This window comes from Sceloporus undulatus, chromosome 4, assembly GCF_019175285.1.
Source record: "Sceloporus undulatus isolate JIND9_A2432 ecotype Alabama chromosome 4, SceUnd_v1.1, whole genome shotgun sequence".
Taxonomy (NCBI): domain Eukaryota; kingdom Metazoa; phylum Chordata; class Lepidosauria; order Squamata; family Phrynosomatidae; genus Sceloporus; species Sceloporus undulatus.
In genome coordinates, this window is record NC_056525.1 from 27,638,851 (window position 1) to 27,652,084 (window position 13,234).

A 13,234-nucleotide genomic window follows, 5' to 3' on the forward strand; every position below is an offset into this window, starting at 1 on the left:
CACTCCTTTACTAAAAATGTACTTTTAATAAACAGCTGGTGCCTGTATCCTTTAATTATTCTGTAATAAAAACCTGCAGCCAAAAGGAAAATCACCTTGCATCCCTCATATCACACAGTTAATTTACCTTGGGTTTCAAATTGTGTTCTGAGGAACCCTAGGATTCCTTAGAAGCTTATTTTATGCTTGTCCAGAAGAAGGTTAGTAATACTAAAAAAATTGGAAGCTGCCTTATACTGAACGGAACACAGCTGGTCTGTCAGATGGGTCCAGGAGGAAGATGGTTATTCCCTTTTCTCAGATGCATTGTTGCAGCCAGTTAAAGACTATGAATCTCTTTGTTCCACTAATTGGCTATAGAGATGCCCCCAAGCCTTTCAGACTGGTGTTGCAAAGCTGGCATCGGCAGAAGCCCAGCAGAGGTAGGCTGGTATAGATCTTTGATTCACTGGCACAATAAAGGATGTTGACCATAGTTCCAGTTTTGGACTGCAAATAATGTGGCCACTTATACACTACCGTGTGTGTGTGTGTGTGTGTGTGTGTGTGTGTGTGTGTGTGTGCATGTATGCACACACACACACACACATGAAAAAAGCTGTGTATTTGTAGAATGTTTACACATGGTGATTGCTACACATCCCAGCCAATTTAGAAATAATGGCCAATACTCTGTATCAACTACTTAGGGTCCATCACGTACTGCAAACATAATCCAGTTTGAGACCACTTTAACAGCCCTGACTCAATGCTAGGGAATCCTGGGAATTGTAGTTTATTGTGGCACCAGAGGTTTCTGACAGAGAAGGCTAAATGACTCACAAAACTACAGTTCCCAGAATTCCCTAGCATTGAGCCAGGGCAGTTGCAGCAGTCTCAAACTGGATTATTTCTGCAGTGTGGTTTGGACCTAAGAGGGAGTTCACCAGGCAAGTCCAGTTCCATCAGGACTAAGCCTGAAGGAAGGAGACTCCGCCCTCCACAACTGCCATCTGCCGGCCTGAGAGGGAGTTCACCAGGCAAGTCCAGTTCCATCAGGACTAGCCTGGAAGAAGGAAGAGCCCTCCCTCCAATCCATCTGGCTTGGTCCAGGCCTCAGAGGGAGAGAAGAACCACTGGACCTCATCCCCTTTCCCTCCATCATTCCCTTCTCCTTTTGTTTCGTGTCTTTTAGATTGTAAGCCTGAGGGCAGGGAACTGTCTGATTAAAAATAATATTGTAAGCCGCCCTGAGAGCCATTAGGGCTGAAGGGCGGGATATAAATACCTAAATAAATAAATAAGTAAGTAACCAATCCCAAACCTGATGGAAATACCATTCGCCTTTGCTCCAGTTAGTAGCAGGGTGGAGTTATGTCACTGTTCCATATTCACAGTTGTTACTACAGTAGTCATGATTACTGGGCATCAGCTGCATGAGGAGAAGGTCCATTTTGGTGGTGATGCGAGCATGAGTGAATAATGTTTCAATCAGATTTGGGGAGGTGTCCGGTCAGGAGAGGTTACTTAGTTTTACCAAGGGCATCACTGGGGGTGTGTACGGGTTGGGGACAACACCAAATGACACCCTACGAGGGGGGTGACACTATTGCTCTCCGAACAGCTGCCTTTTGGCAGAAATGGGCTGTGGTGGTTGTCTGCATCCCTTTAAAATGCTGCAGCTCAAGTGGAAAAGATGGTATCAGTAAGGTTCAGTGGGAAGAAGCCTAAAGGAGAGGCGTACGGAGTTTTTTTTTAATTTTTATTTTAAATAATTTGTTTAGTCTTTAAAATTTTTGTTTAAAAGCATCACATTTTACCAAAAGTTTCATTTTAACTGCATGAAACTGTGTATATGTAAATATATTTAGACTGTGCATATGATATTGTAATTTAAAGGTTTCATTTTAATTTTGTTAGTTGTTTACATCACAATTATTGCCATTACATTCAGTAATATATGGGAATTATGATTTCTGAATGACATTAGTACAAAAATATTACTTAAGATTCTGTGTGCTGTGGTATGAGAGGAGGTCAATGTTGGGGATGACACCTTGAATTACTGCACTGGGTGGCACCAACCCTAGTGATGCCACTACTTTTAACTGTTGAAAATTATAATAACTGGTCAATATTCTGCATCAGCTACTTAGTTAGTTAGGTATGTTTAATTAAATAGCTGATACAGAATATTAGCCAGTTACTATAATTTTCAACAATCAGTTTCAAGGAAAACTGTGACTAGGTAACCTACATGCCTGCTCAGACAGCTTCACAAGTGATGCCTGGTGTTAGTGGCTCCTTGCTCTCTTTTATGGTTCTTTATCTTTAAGCAGGACTTGAACTGGACAGTTGTTGAAACAGAGGAAATTTTCAAATAGAAGGCTGTCTCCATAAACTAAAAACCTTATTGCATGCATTTTAGGTGCCGTTTTGGGCACAGGCAGGGGACGCTCAGGGTTGCACATTTCTGAGGGAGAATGGATTTTACTGCACATCAAAGTGTCCTCAGGCCAGCCCATTCCATCACCTGGTGCCAGGCTCTTCCCATTCAGTACTGAGGTACGTGAGTTTGTTCTGCCGGAAAGCTTCCATCGGAGCAAAATGACGCACCTCAGTACTGAATGGGAAGAGCCTGGCACCAGGTGATGGAATGGGGCTGGCCTGAGGACACTTTGATGTGCAGTAAAATCCATTCTCCCTCAGAAATGTGCAACCCTGAGCGTCCCCTGCCTGTGCCCAAAACCGCACCTAAAATGCATGCAATAAGGTGTTATGACACATGGCCAGCCTATTACCCTGTGCCTTACCCTCTTGAATGATTGTGTTTAGAGTTTATATAATTGTATGATTGTATTATTGGATTTTATGAGATGGTTTGTAATGGTTTTAATAGTCTGTAAACCGCGTTGATCTATGGAAAAGCGGAATACAAATAAAATTTATTATTATTTATTATTAACAAGTCATTGTGGCTGTGTTCCATCCAGCAATTTTTAATTTAAAAAAATATATATGATGGACCCCTGCTGGTTCTCTCCCCCCAGCACTGCCAATTATTACTGTAGTTATTTAATTGTTTGTTTTTAAATATTGTTAAATCCAGGGCTATTTGTGGAAAAATCTGAAATTCCTAACCAACAATACAGTGATTCCTTTCTATATCAATTCATATTGTTTCCAGGCGACCAGATGAACCTCCGCTTGATAAAGGTGTCATTCCTTGGCTTGGTCATGCTCTCGAATTTGGGAAAGATGCTGCCAAATTCTTGTCAGAGATGAAGAAGAAGCATGGTGATATTTTCACAGTGAGTATCTGATGCTACCTTCCTGGAGGTGCTTCCCAAGGCATATGGTCTCATAATGTGGGGAAAGTTGCTCTTTTTTGGACTATAACTCTCAAACATCCCAACCCAAGCCAGCCTAGACATTTGCCTATGGTGGTAAGAACATTCTGGGAACTGTAGTACAAAACTTAGTAATCTTAGTCTTTGATTCCTTGATTAATCTTTGATTCTAACAAATGTTTCCTCATGGCTTTTATTGTGTAATTAATTGCCTCGGCTTAGTCTCAGAATTTTACAAGGGATCCTGGATATTTTCATCTTCCATTTGTAATTCTCCCATATTTTCCCATATCATCATCTTTGCACAGAAAAACTATTAAAGAGATATATTTTTTTATTTCATTTACTTCATTCATATGCTGCCTTTTTCCCAGGCTGGGGCCCAAAGCGGCTTCCATAATGATGAAAATAGAGAGAAAAAATAGAATAGTTTCTGTTAAAGAGGAAAATGTAGAATAGCTTCAATGTTTTGCCAGGGATCATTGGGAGCCATCCATCTGGAGGCACATCATATGTTACTTTGGTGTGAAAGTGATGGTCGGTGGTGCCACTGTGCATTAACACACCCTCCAATGTTTCATAGGTGAAAACCACGATGTATGTGGCCAAGGGACATCAGAGTGTGGTCAAGATGGCAAAAGTAATTAATGAGCAGGAAACACACAAACAAGTAGAGGATGAAGCAGTTTGATTTTGCCTGGGTTTGCAAGGAAGGGCAAGATTACACCCCTTCCTATTAATTTTCCCTGCTGAATTAATTCAATGCAAACCACTTTAGAACTTCAGTTTGCAGCAGCTGAACTGAACTTCCAAAGTGGTGTTAACATTTTTAAATAAATAAAACTACTGTATAAAGCAAATAGAAAGAACAAGATCCTATAGAATTAAGCTATTCTCTGCTTAACCCTAGATACTTTACCTGCATCAAAAGTAGATATTTCCCATTATTATAAAGTACTAACCACATAGGATCAGATTCTATTTCTCACACTAGTGTAAGTGTGGCTATTCAGTAAATAATAGCATTATAGATACGAAGGCCTACACAAGCATTTCCTGAATACTTTTAGGTATCATCATTGTTCAACTTGATCTTCTGTTTAACCAAATCATTAGAAACATATTGGTTTGTTTCAGAATTGTTTTGAGAATGGATAAAGCAATAACTTCAATGCAGTTTTCACTTTCTGAGTTACACTCCACTCCTCAAGTTGTAATTATTTTTATTTTATGATTATTGCCAATACTACCAGTTCAAAATAGAAATAGACTAGAAATTGACAAAAGCACAACCTTTACTGAGGTCAGGGTTTGTTGGTTCATTTTAAAATACATTGGCTTCCTTGAATTGAAATGATAGATTCCCCTGCCCCCATCTTGATTTCCTTACTTTGTTTGTATATAAGGTTCAAGCTGCAGGGAAATTTATCACCATCTTGCTGGATCCTCACTCCTATGATGTGGTGCTTTGGGAATCCCGCTCCAAGTTGGACTTCAACAAATATGCACGTGTTTTAATGGACCGAATGTTTGATGTCAGACTCCCAGATTATGACCCCAATGAAGAAAAGGCCCTGTTAAGAATGTAAGTGTACCTCTTAGAAATAGATTGAGAATACTTGCCAGTTTGCTTGACCATTTCAAGCATACCACAAGACACATCAAGACCTGATTTTAGTCGTGACACTGGATGGAGAGCATTGAGTCACATGTTTATATCAATCTGTGCCCCATAGGCAGCAACATGGTGCTTGTAGATGACCCACAACACAAGAAAATGTTTTTTACAATCAATATATATAGATAGATGGATGGATGGATAGATAGATAGATAGAGAGAGAGAGAGAGGGGGGGGGGGGGGGGGGGGGGGTTTCACATTTGGAGGCCATTAGGAACATCTGTTAACATATAACAGTGGTCTCTGGCTCTGCCAAACCTAAGGACCCCAAATCAAAACTGGAAGTGGATTTCCAGTTTTTACTGCTTTTATGTTTTTAAATAATATTTTATGTTTTCATAGATTCTTAGAGTTGGAAGGGGCCATCAGGTCTAAGCCCAGTGTGTTAATCTTCTTTTCTAAGAGAGCTACCACTTTGCACTTGATGCAAGTGTAGTCAGTGACATTTTCTAGCAGGAAGACAAACATTGGACACATGTTGCAGTAAACAATGACATACCGTTCTGCCTCCATCCCTGCATTTATTTTTAAACCTCTTTCAGAGTGCAATAACACATACTGATATGGCTGTAGTTATACAGTGCCAGTAGCCTTTTGCTTCACCAGCAACCAAATGAGAAATCAGAAGCACTGCCCCCTCAGATCTTGTGCTCATGGAGAACATACAGTCAAAAACATACAAACATTTTAAAGTAATTTCTGGGCTTGTTGGGGCCTATAATGGGTGCTTTCCATTTTCATGGGGGGTGGGGGAGGAGAACGGATCCCCCACAAAAACAGAGGGGCAGCTGTACAAGTGAATCACTCTGTAATCATTTGTTCTATTGGATTAATCCTTTCCAAACAGGGTTTGGATGGGTTGATGGAATATGGGCTGATGGAATATGACTTCTTTCCTCATTAATTTAGACATCTCTGTCAAAATTTTCAGTAAAAAATCCTTCAGTTCTCTACTTACAGTCTGAAATGGTATAGACTTGGAAGGCAGTAATATAAGCTACAGTAACATGCAACAGAGACAGACTGATGTAGTGGTTTTATTGTTGGACTAGCACTCTGGAAAAACAGGGATCAAATTCCTTGCTCAGCCATGGAAACCCACTGAGTGATCTTGGACAAGTCACAGCCTCAGAGGATGGCAATGACACATCCTCTCTGAACAACTCTTGCCAAGAAAACCTCATGATGGGTTCACCTTAGGGTTGCCGTAACCAACGTGAAGATGCACAACAACAACAACATGTGCAAAAATAGGTCTATGCTAAGTGATACATTTGAAAATGTTGTGTGGTTCAGATTCTGTTACATCATTTAAAATTCATTAAAATAAAAGCTTTTTTTAGAAACAGCCCAGCTTTGCAGCTGCTTTTAAAAAAAATCTGTCTTCTGGTTTGAATTTTGTATTTTTAAAGGTGTCTGGTTTTATTCACTCACACTTTCAAAATCTTCAGCCTAGCTACAAGCGTCATTAAGCCCTTTAAAACTGAATGTGTTATGGGAGTGAGGGGGGAGAGAAAGCTATTTGAAAGCATAAATAGGCAGACCACAGAGTTTATGCTGGCAAATGAAAGGGAGACAAAACTACCACACAGAAAAGTACATGTAGATGGAGCTGGGACAATCTGACTAGAAGCATCAGGAGAGTGTGTTTATAAATCCAGGCGTAGTACTGGTGGGGATGGGCAGCAGAATATATTTGTGAGTTGTACATTCTTGGAAATAACCTTGTGCTGTGCCAGCAGTTGTATCAAAGCTGAATTGAAAACTGCGAGAAAGTGCAATTCCCACTGGGAGGAACTTTGGCTGACCCATTTCTCTGAGCCACCTAACTGGTCACTGGTCACAGGCAAAGATTGTTTAGAGCTGTACATAAAGCAGTAAGTTATTAGAGAAATGCAGCCATGGGCAAGAGGTCCTGGGGTTACCTCTTGGACTATGTGGTTCAGCTACTTGAAACAGCAAAAATAGTTTTCCAAGACTGTCCAGAATGATAAACAGTGACATAAATGGCTATTTGATCACATCCTCTCCTCCAGTCTGTATCTTTACAACTCTTGGAAGAGCTAGGTTAAGCAATTTGAAAGGAAAGAGACATTATTGGAAGGGCTGTAGATGAGGGAGAGAGCACAAGATCACAACTGTGAACCACAAAACAAACAAACAAACAAACAAAAAACCATACACACAAAAACCCAACAACCCTAATACATGAAAACTACTGATCAACAGCAGACACGTTCACAATGTACAAAGTAGAAATTACATATATGGGAAAGAACAGGAGAAAAGGTCAATCGGTTAATATTAATATATTTACTGAATTCTTCAAGAAACGTGTCATAAGGAGTTCATAGAACAGTTCTTAATTCTCTGTACAATACGCTGAAGTAATTGTAGTGCAACAACTTTACTGAAATCCACGAAAAGATTCTTCCTTTATCCTGTTACCAAAAATGCTGAATCACAGATCTCTGACCTATTTACCATTACAGCTATGATTTTTGACTTTACTCTAAGACCTACCAAACAACGAGCTTGAATTGCTGCTGTGACATAAATTACACTGACACTGTTGATCTGTGTTTCAGCATTTTTGCTAACAGGACAAAGAAAAGGACTTTTGATAGATTTCAGTAAAGTTGTTTCACTATAATTACTTCAGAATTCTGAGAATTAAGAATTGTTATATGAACGTTTTAGACATATTCCTTGAAGAATTCACTAAATTCAATTAATTGATTGACCATAATGTTTTTCTATACTTTCCAATGCATGTGATTTCTATTTTTCATGTTGTGTCTATTGTTGATCAGTAGAGAGCACAAGATCCCAGACCAACATCTCCAGGTATGATTAGGAGAGATTCCTGCCAGAAACCCTGAAAAGCCACAGACAATCAGTTTTGACAGAATTGGCCTAGATAGACCAATTGGCTGACAGTATAAGATTGCACTCTATATTCGTATTATCCCATGATGTTATCATCATCCTATAAAATACCTATGTAGCATCTTTATGTTTCCAAGCACCTTGCAATGTAACACAGTAAGACCAGGGTGAGAAACATGTTCTCCCCAGTGTGGTTGGGCCCCATTTCTCATATGTTCCAGTTTGTGTATGTGTACTTTCAAGTTGTTTCCAATCAATAGCAACCCTAAGGTGAACCTGTCTTGGCAAGATTTGTTCAGAGGGAGTTTGCTATTGACTTTTCCTGAGGCTGAGAGTGTGTGATTTGTGCAAGATCACCCAGTGGGTTTCTATGGCCAAGCAAGGATTTAAACCCTCATCTCCCAGAGTCCTAGCCCATAACTCTTAACTACTATACTAGTCTGGCTCTCACAAGCCCCAGTCTACTAGGCAAGTAATTGAGGCTGTGGCAAGTTGTAGTCCATTAATGTCTAGGATCAGAGGTTCCCCACCTCTGCTCTAAGGCAAGTCAATATTGATATCTCCTGTCTTGCAGATGGGACAGAAGAATGAGGCTGAGAGTGGATAGCTTGCCTAAGGCAACCTAGTGAAAAATTATGTAGAAGTGATATTTGAAGCAGGGATATTTGGATCTGCAGTTGGCTCTCCTAACCATTATAACACACTAACTGACGATAGCTCTGTATTATACACAAGAGCCCTGATATTAAAGGCAGCGCCTTTCTTTTAGCACCCCAACTGGAAAGATCTCAGTGTTATGGATTATAACCTTGTTAGGTAAATGAAATGAGCATGAAGGGCATACTAAATTAGTCTTAGCTATTGTAAACAAGTCAAGCGTCCTTTCACAGGAGTGGCTTTTCTCTTTCCATGTGAAAGCTTTTGTTGGAGAAATTTCCTGTTGACTGGGTGTGTAAAGAAAAACATGGCATAATTAATCCCTTCAGGTGTTACTGGCATTAACTCTAAGAGAAGAATTGATGCAGTTGTGGTTAAAGAGGCCCGTGCAGCATACGGAAGAGAGTGTTAAAAATGAAGAGTTTTGACTTCAAACCTTATGCAGGAATGAAGTCTCATTGGGCTTCTTTAAGGACAGACATAGATCAACCATTTAACTAAATTCACAGGGTCATTATGAGGATAAAAGGATATCTAGAAGATATTTGAAAGACTGTATCTTCCTGTATGAGACTGCCCAACCTCTAAGATCTTTGAGAGAGACCCTTTTCATGATCCAACCACCTTGCCAGGCTTGTTTGGTGGGAACAAGGGAGTATGCTTTCTTGGTAGAAGCTCTCAAACTTTGGAACTCCCTCCCCAGGAAGACCAGGGTGGCTTCCTCCTTGTTCTTTTCCCATTTCTATTCCAACAGGCTTTTAGGAATTGACTATAATGGGCTTTTAGTAGAGTATGGGTCTGCTCTTTATATTCTGTCACTCAACAAGTTTTAAAAGGTTTTAAATGTGTAGATTGCTTAATTACTTTTTAGAATAAAACACACTCACATGTGTCACTGATGCTATTGCATGTTACTAATTTGTTCTGGGTTTAATATTCTATAAACCACCTTGCATCCCAATTTTTTTTTGGGAGGGAAGTGGGATATAAATTATGATGATGAGGAGTCTGGAAGGGGAGCCAACATGGTGGAATGGTCTGAATATTAGTATAATAGAAGACCAGGGTCTGAATCCCTGCTTGGTCATGTTAACCCACTAGGTGACTTTAGGCAAGTCACATTTTCTTGACCTCAGAGGAAGCCAAGGACAAGCCCCTTTTGAACAAATTCTGCCAGGAAAACCCCAGATAGGGTCGTTGTCATGGCCAGCCAGGCTGAGGACTCAGAGGAGGAGGCTGAACCAGGCCCTAGCTATGTCAGCTCCAGCAGAGTCAGTGGAGCCAGGCTCTAGCTCTGTTCTGCCAGCTGCAGCAGAGCCTGTGACTCAGCAGCCCAGCCTCCCTCCAGCAGAGATTCCAGGCTTGGGAGACATAGAGGAGTAGGACGAAGTCGTACCTACCTTCAGCCAGAGAAGGACAGAAAGGGCATGCCTCATTCGATCCAGGAGATTATAAGGGACACCATTTTGCTATATAATTATATTTAATGGGACTTGAGCATCCATGGATTTTGTTATCCATGGGGGATCTTAGAACCAAATCCCAGAGTATAACAAAGGTCCACTCTATATACCCTCCAACTGTCCTGATTTGACAGAAATAGTCTCAAATAATCCTCTGCCAGTTCAAGCTGCTTTTAAAATATCCCATTTTCTCCCCTTCTTCCCATTTTCCTCCCTTGTCCACAGCTTACTTTAAATACTACAAACTGAGTTCAAAGTTAAATGTAGTTTGCACTCTATTAAATCAGTGGGAGGAAAGGAGGGGAGGAATCTTCTCCTGCCCTGTAGGTTCAGGCAAAAGTAAACCACTGCAGCCTCTCCTAGGTTATGTGTTCTTCTGTATTAATACCTTTTGCCAGTGGTATCAATAGGCATCATCTGGTGGAGTAACTTACGATATCAATCCCCCCCCCAATAATCACACCAAGCAGAATACTCAGTAATGTTTTTTGTACTAACGTTACTCATAAATGGAAAATCAAGATTTGATATTTGAAATTTATACTTTTTTTTAACATTTTCAAACCGTGTATGCTTGAATCCGTGTATAAGAAATCAGTGTATAAGAAGGGCCGACTGTAATTGCTGCTCCTGAATGCCACCTCTTGTTCCTGCTGCTGCTGTAACTGACCTCCCCAATCTCCCCATAAGGGCCTGAAGTTGCAATTGAAAGTGACACTCTGCTGTAACTTCCTGCCAATCTACAGCTGAAAACTAGCATGCCACATGAGCAGTTGCTTTCTCCTCACATAAACTGGATAAAAATAGCAATAGGCAACACCTACAGGGCATTCATACCTTATAATACCTTGCTTCCTATGGACAAAAGCAAGGCAACATTTTGTCCTCCAGTTATTACTGAACTAATACTCCCAGCTTCCCACACATTGGCCAGGTTTGCTATGATGGATGGGAAATGGGGTTCAACAGCATCTTGGGGGAGGGGTACTCTTCTAACTTACATTTTCCAACATAGCAACAGTTTTGTGAGGCAGTTCTTCAAGAGGAGAATGACACAGTTTGAAAGTGTTGTTTTGTTTGTACTAGGCATTGAATGAAACCCAGTACAGATGAGAAGGAGGCTGAAGTTTAACACAGTAACATTTATTTCCATAGGACTCTGCAAAACAAGAATCTTTCCTCCCTGACAAAGGCAATGGCCTTCAATTTGCAAACTGTTCTGCTTTCTGACCCAAGAAGTGCTACTCGCCAGTGGAAAGAGGAGGGCCTCTTTCACCTTTCCTATAGTACTATGCTCAGGTGAGTATGACATTCCCTTGGAAGGAGGAGATGGCAGTGCCACTAAGAGCAGGTTCAAATGTTGGTGAAAGTACTTTTCAGCTCTGCCAGCAGCAGATCTGTTTGATATGTGGAAGGCTGCGGGTGGCCAAGTACCAATGGGTTACCTGAGTGACAGATTCAAACCAATAGGGAAAGGGGTTGTGCATGAAAGAACAAAGTATGTGGGAGCAACCCCTGAAGAGTGGCTTTCTTGGCTCACCTGATGACAGTTTAGAGACCCCGAGAAACCAGGCAGAAATCTTTACACAGGGTTTTAAAGTTTTCTGTATTTACATTGTTTCAAAGTTAATCAATTTTAAAGAAATTAAGGAAATATATTATCACTCCCCTCCTGGGCCTCTGGGACCTTGTCTGCATGGGCCAAAAGGTCCTTTGCTCCTGTTCTGGAGGTGTCCTTTTCTGAACAATGCACAGGCCAGACTCCAGTTGTGGTGTGAGCAGTCCAAACAATGTCTGGCATGTTCTGCACCAAAACTGAGCTTTACCAATCTGTCAAAATGTATGTCTAAGCAAATGCTAGACATTATAAAACAAAGACAAATATGCTACCTAAGATACTGATTTAATAAGAGGAAGACACTTGGAACCCTGGCCCTTATACACTTATGGAGAGTGTTAAAATTGTAGAAGCAGGGCAGGTGTCAATGACAAGGGGCCTTCTGTAAGGAAGAGGTAAAGGTAACCTCAAGGCATATAAAGAAGGTCTATTCACATATATTATCAGTCCTCAGGTTCGCTTCTGGGCCTCTGGGACCTTGTGTGCATGAGCCAAAAGGCCTCTTACTCCCATTCTGGAGGTGTCCTGTCCGACAGTCCGGACGATTCACAGCCCAAACCCCAGTTCTGATGTGAGCAGTCCAAACAATGTCTGGCATTTTTTGCACCAGAACTGGGCTGTACCAGTCTTAAAACAGAGTAAAATAACATATTGTTGCTCCATATCTTCCAGGAAGATACAGAGACCTCCCTTCTTGTGTTACAGTGGCTGTATTCAGGGACATCCTGCTGGGTCATCTAGCATGTCCACCTCTAACATGTGCCACTCATTCTGAGGTCAGAATAAGGTGGCCAGCTGCATCATTGCCACTGGGCACTTCATTCTGACCTCAGGAGTGAGTGACCCACAGTGGCGATGGATATGCTGGTTGGCCTAGTGAGGTGCTCATGCAATCAGCTGCCATCGCATGGAAACAGAGGCCAAGGTACTCCACTGTGGTACTGACATAGACTGAATACATCTGCTCAAGACTGTGCTCTTTAGAGTACAAGCATTTTAAAAAGTATTTTTCCCCACTTTGCAGAGCTGGATACCTGACACTCTATGGGAATGAAGGGAAGGATTATCAAGATATCTTTAATCAAGCAAAAGACCAGGCTCAATCACTGGAAGTATATAATGAGTTTTATAAACTAGACCGTCTATTGATGAAAGCTGCCCGCTCCAGCCTAAGTGCAGGTTGGTATTATTGGTCAAGAATGATCACATTCTAATAATCAAACTGGAGGTTTCTTGGTTTAATGGTCTCTCAGTCTTTGCAGTAACAACTCAGTGCGGTGTCTTATTTTGTTGTGCATTTGTTCTTCTTCTGAATTGATGAAATTCAACCATGGGCAACTGTAGCCTTCCAGATGCTTTTGGAATATAACTCATAATTCCTTGCCACTGACTGTTTAAGGCTGATAGTAGTGGTAGTTGCAAGAAAGGTCTGTTGATCTATTGCAATAAAACAACAAAAAGTTATTTGGCACCTTATATATATTATGGCCAAAGCTGTTAAGATAATGTCCATTCCATCACAAGTATCTTATGATAGAAAACATCTGTTTATCTTTAAGGGCACCAGGATGGTGACTAGACCCCATTGCAATGTAAATA

General features: G+C 40.8%; 1 protein-coding gene across 1 annotated transcript in view; it reads left to right on the forward strand.

The window, feature by feature from the left end:
* PTGIS (prostaglandin I2 synthase) overlaps positions 1-13,234 on the forward strand; it is a 57,989-nt gene that overhangs the window by 7,323 nt on the left and 37,432 nt on the right. Inside the window, exons 2-5 of the mRNA XM_042465151.1 lie at positions 3,167-3,290; positions 4,736-4,914; positions 11,173-11,316; positions 12,660-12,814. Coding sequence (XP_042321085.1) covers positions 3,167-3,290; positions 4,736-4,914; positions 11,173-11,316; positions 12,660-12,814 — 602 coding nt within the window. The remainder of the gene's footprint in view (positions 1-3,166; positions 3,291-4,735; positions 4,915-11,172; positions 11,317-12,659; positions 12,815-13,234) is intronic.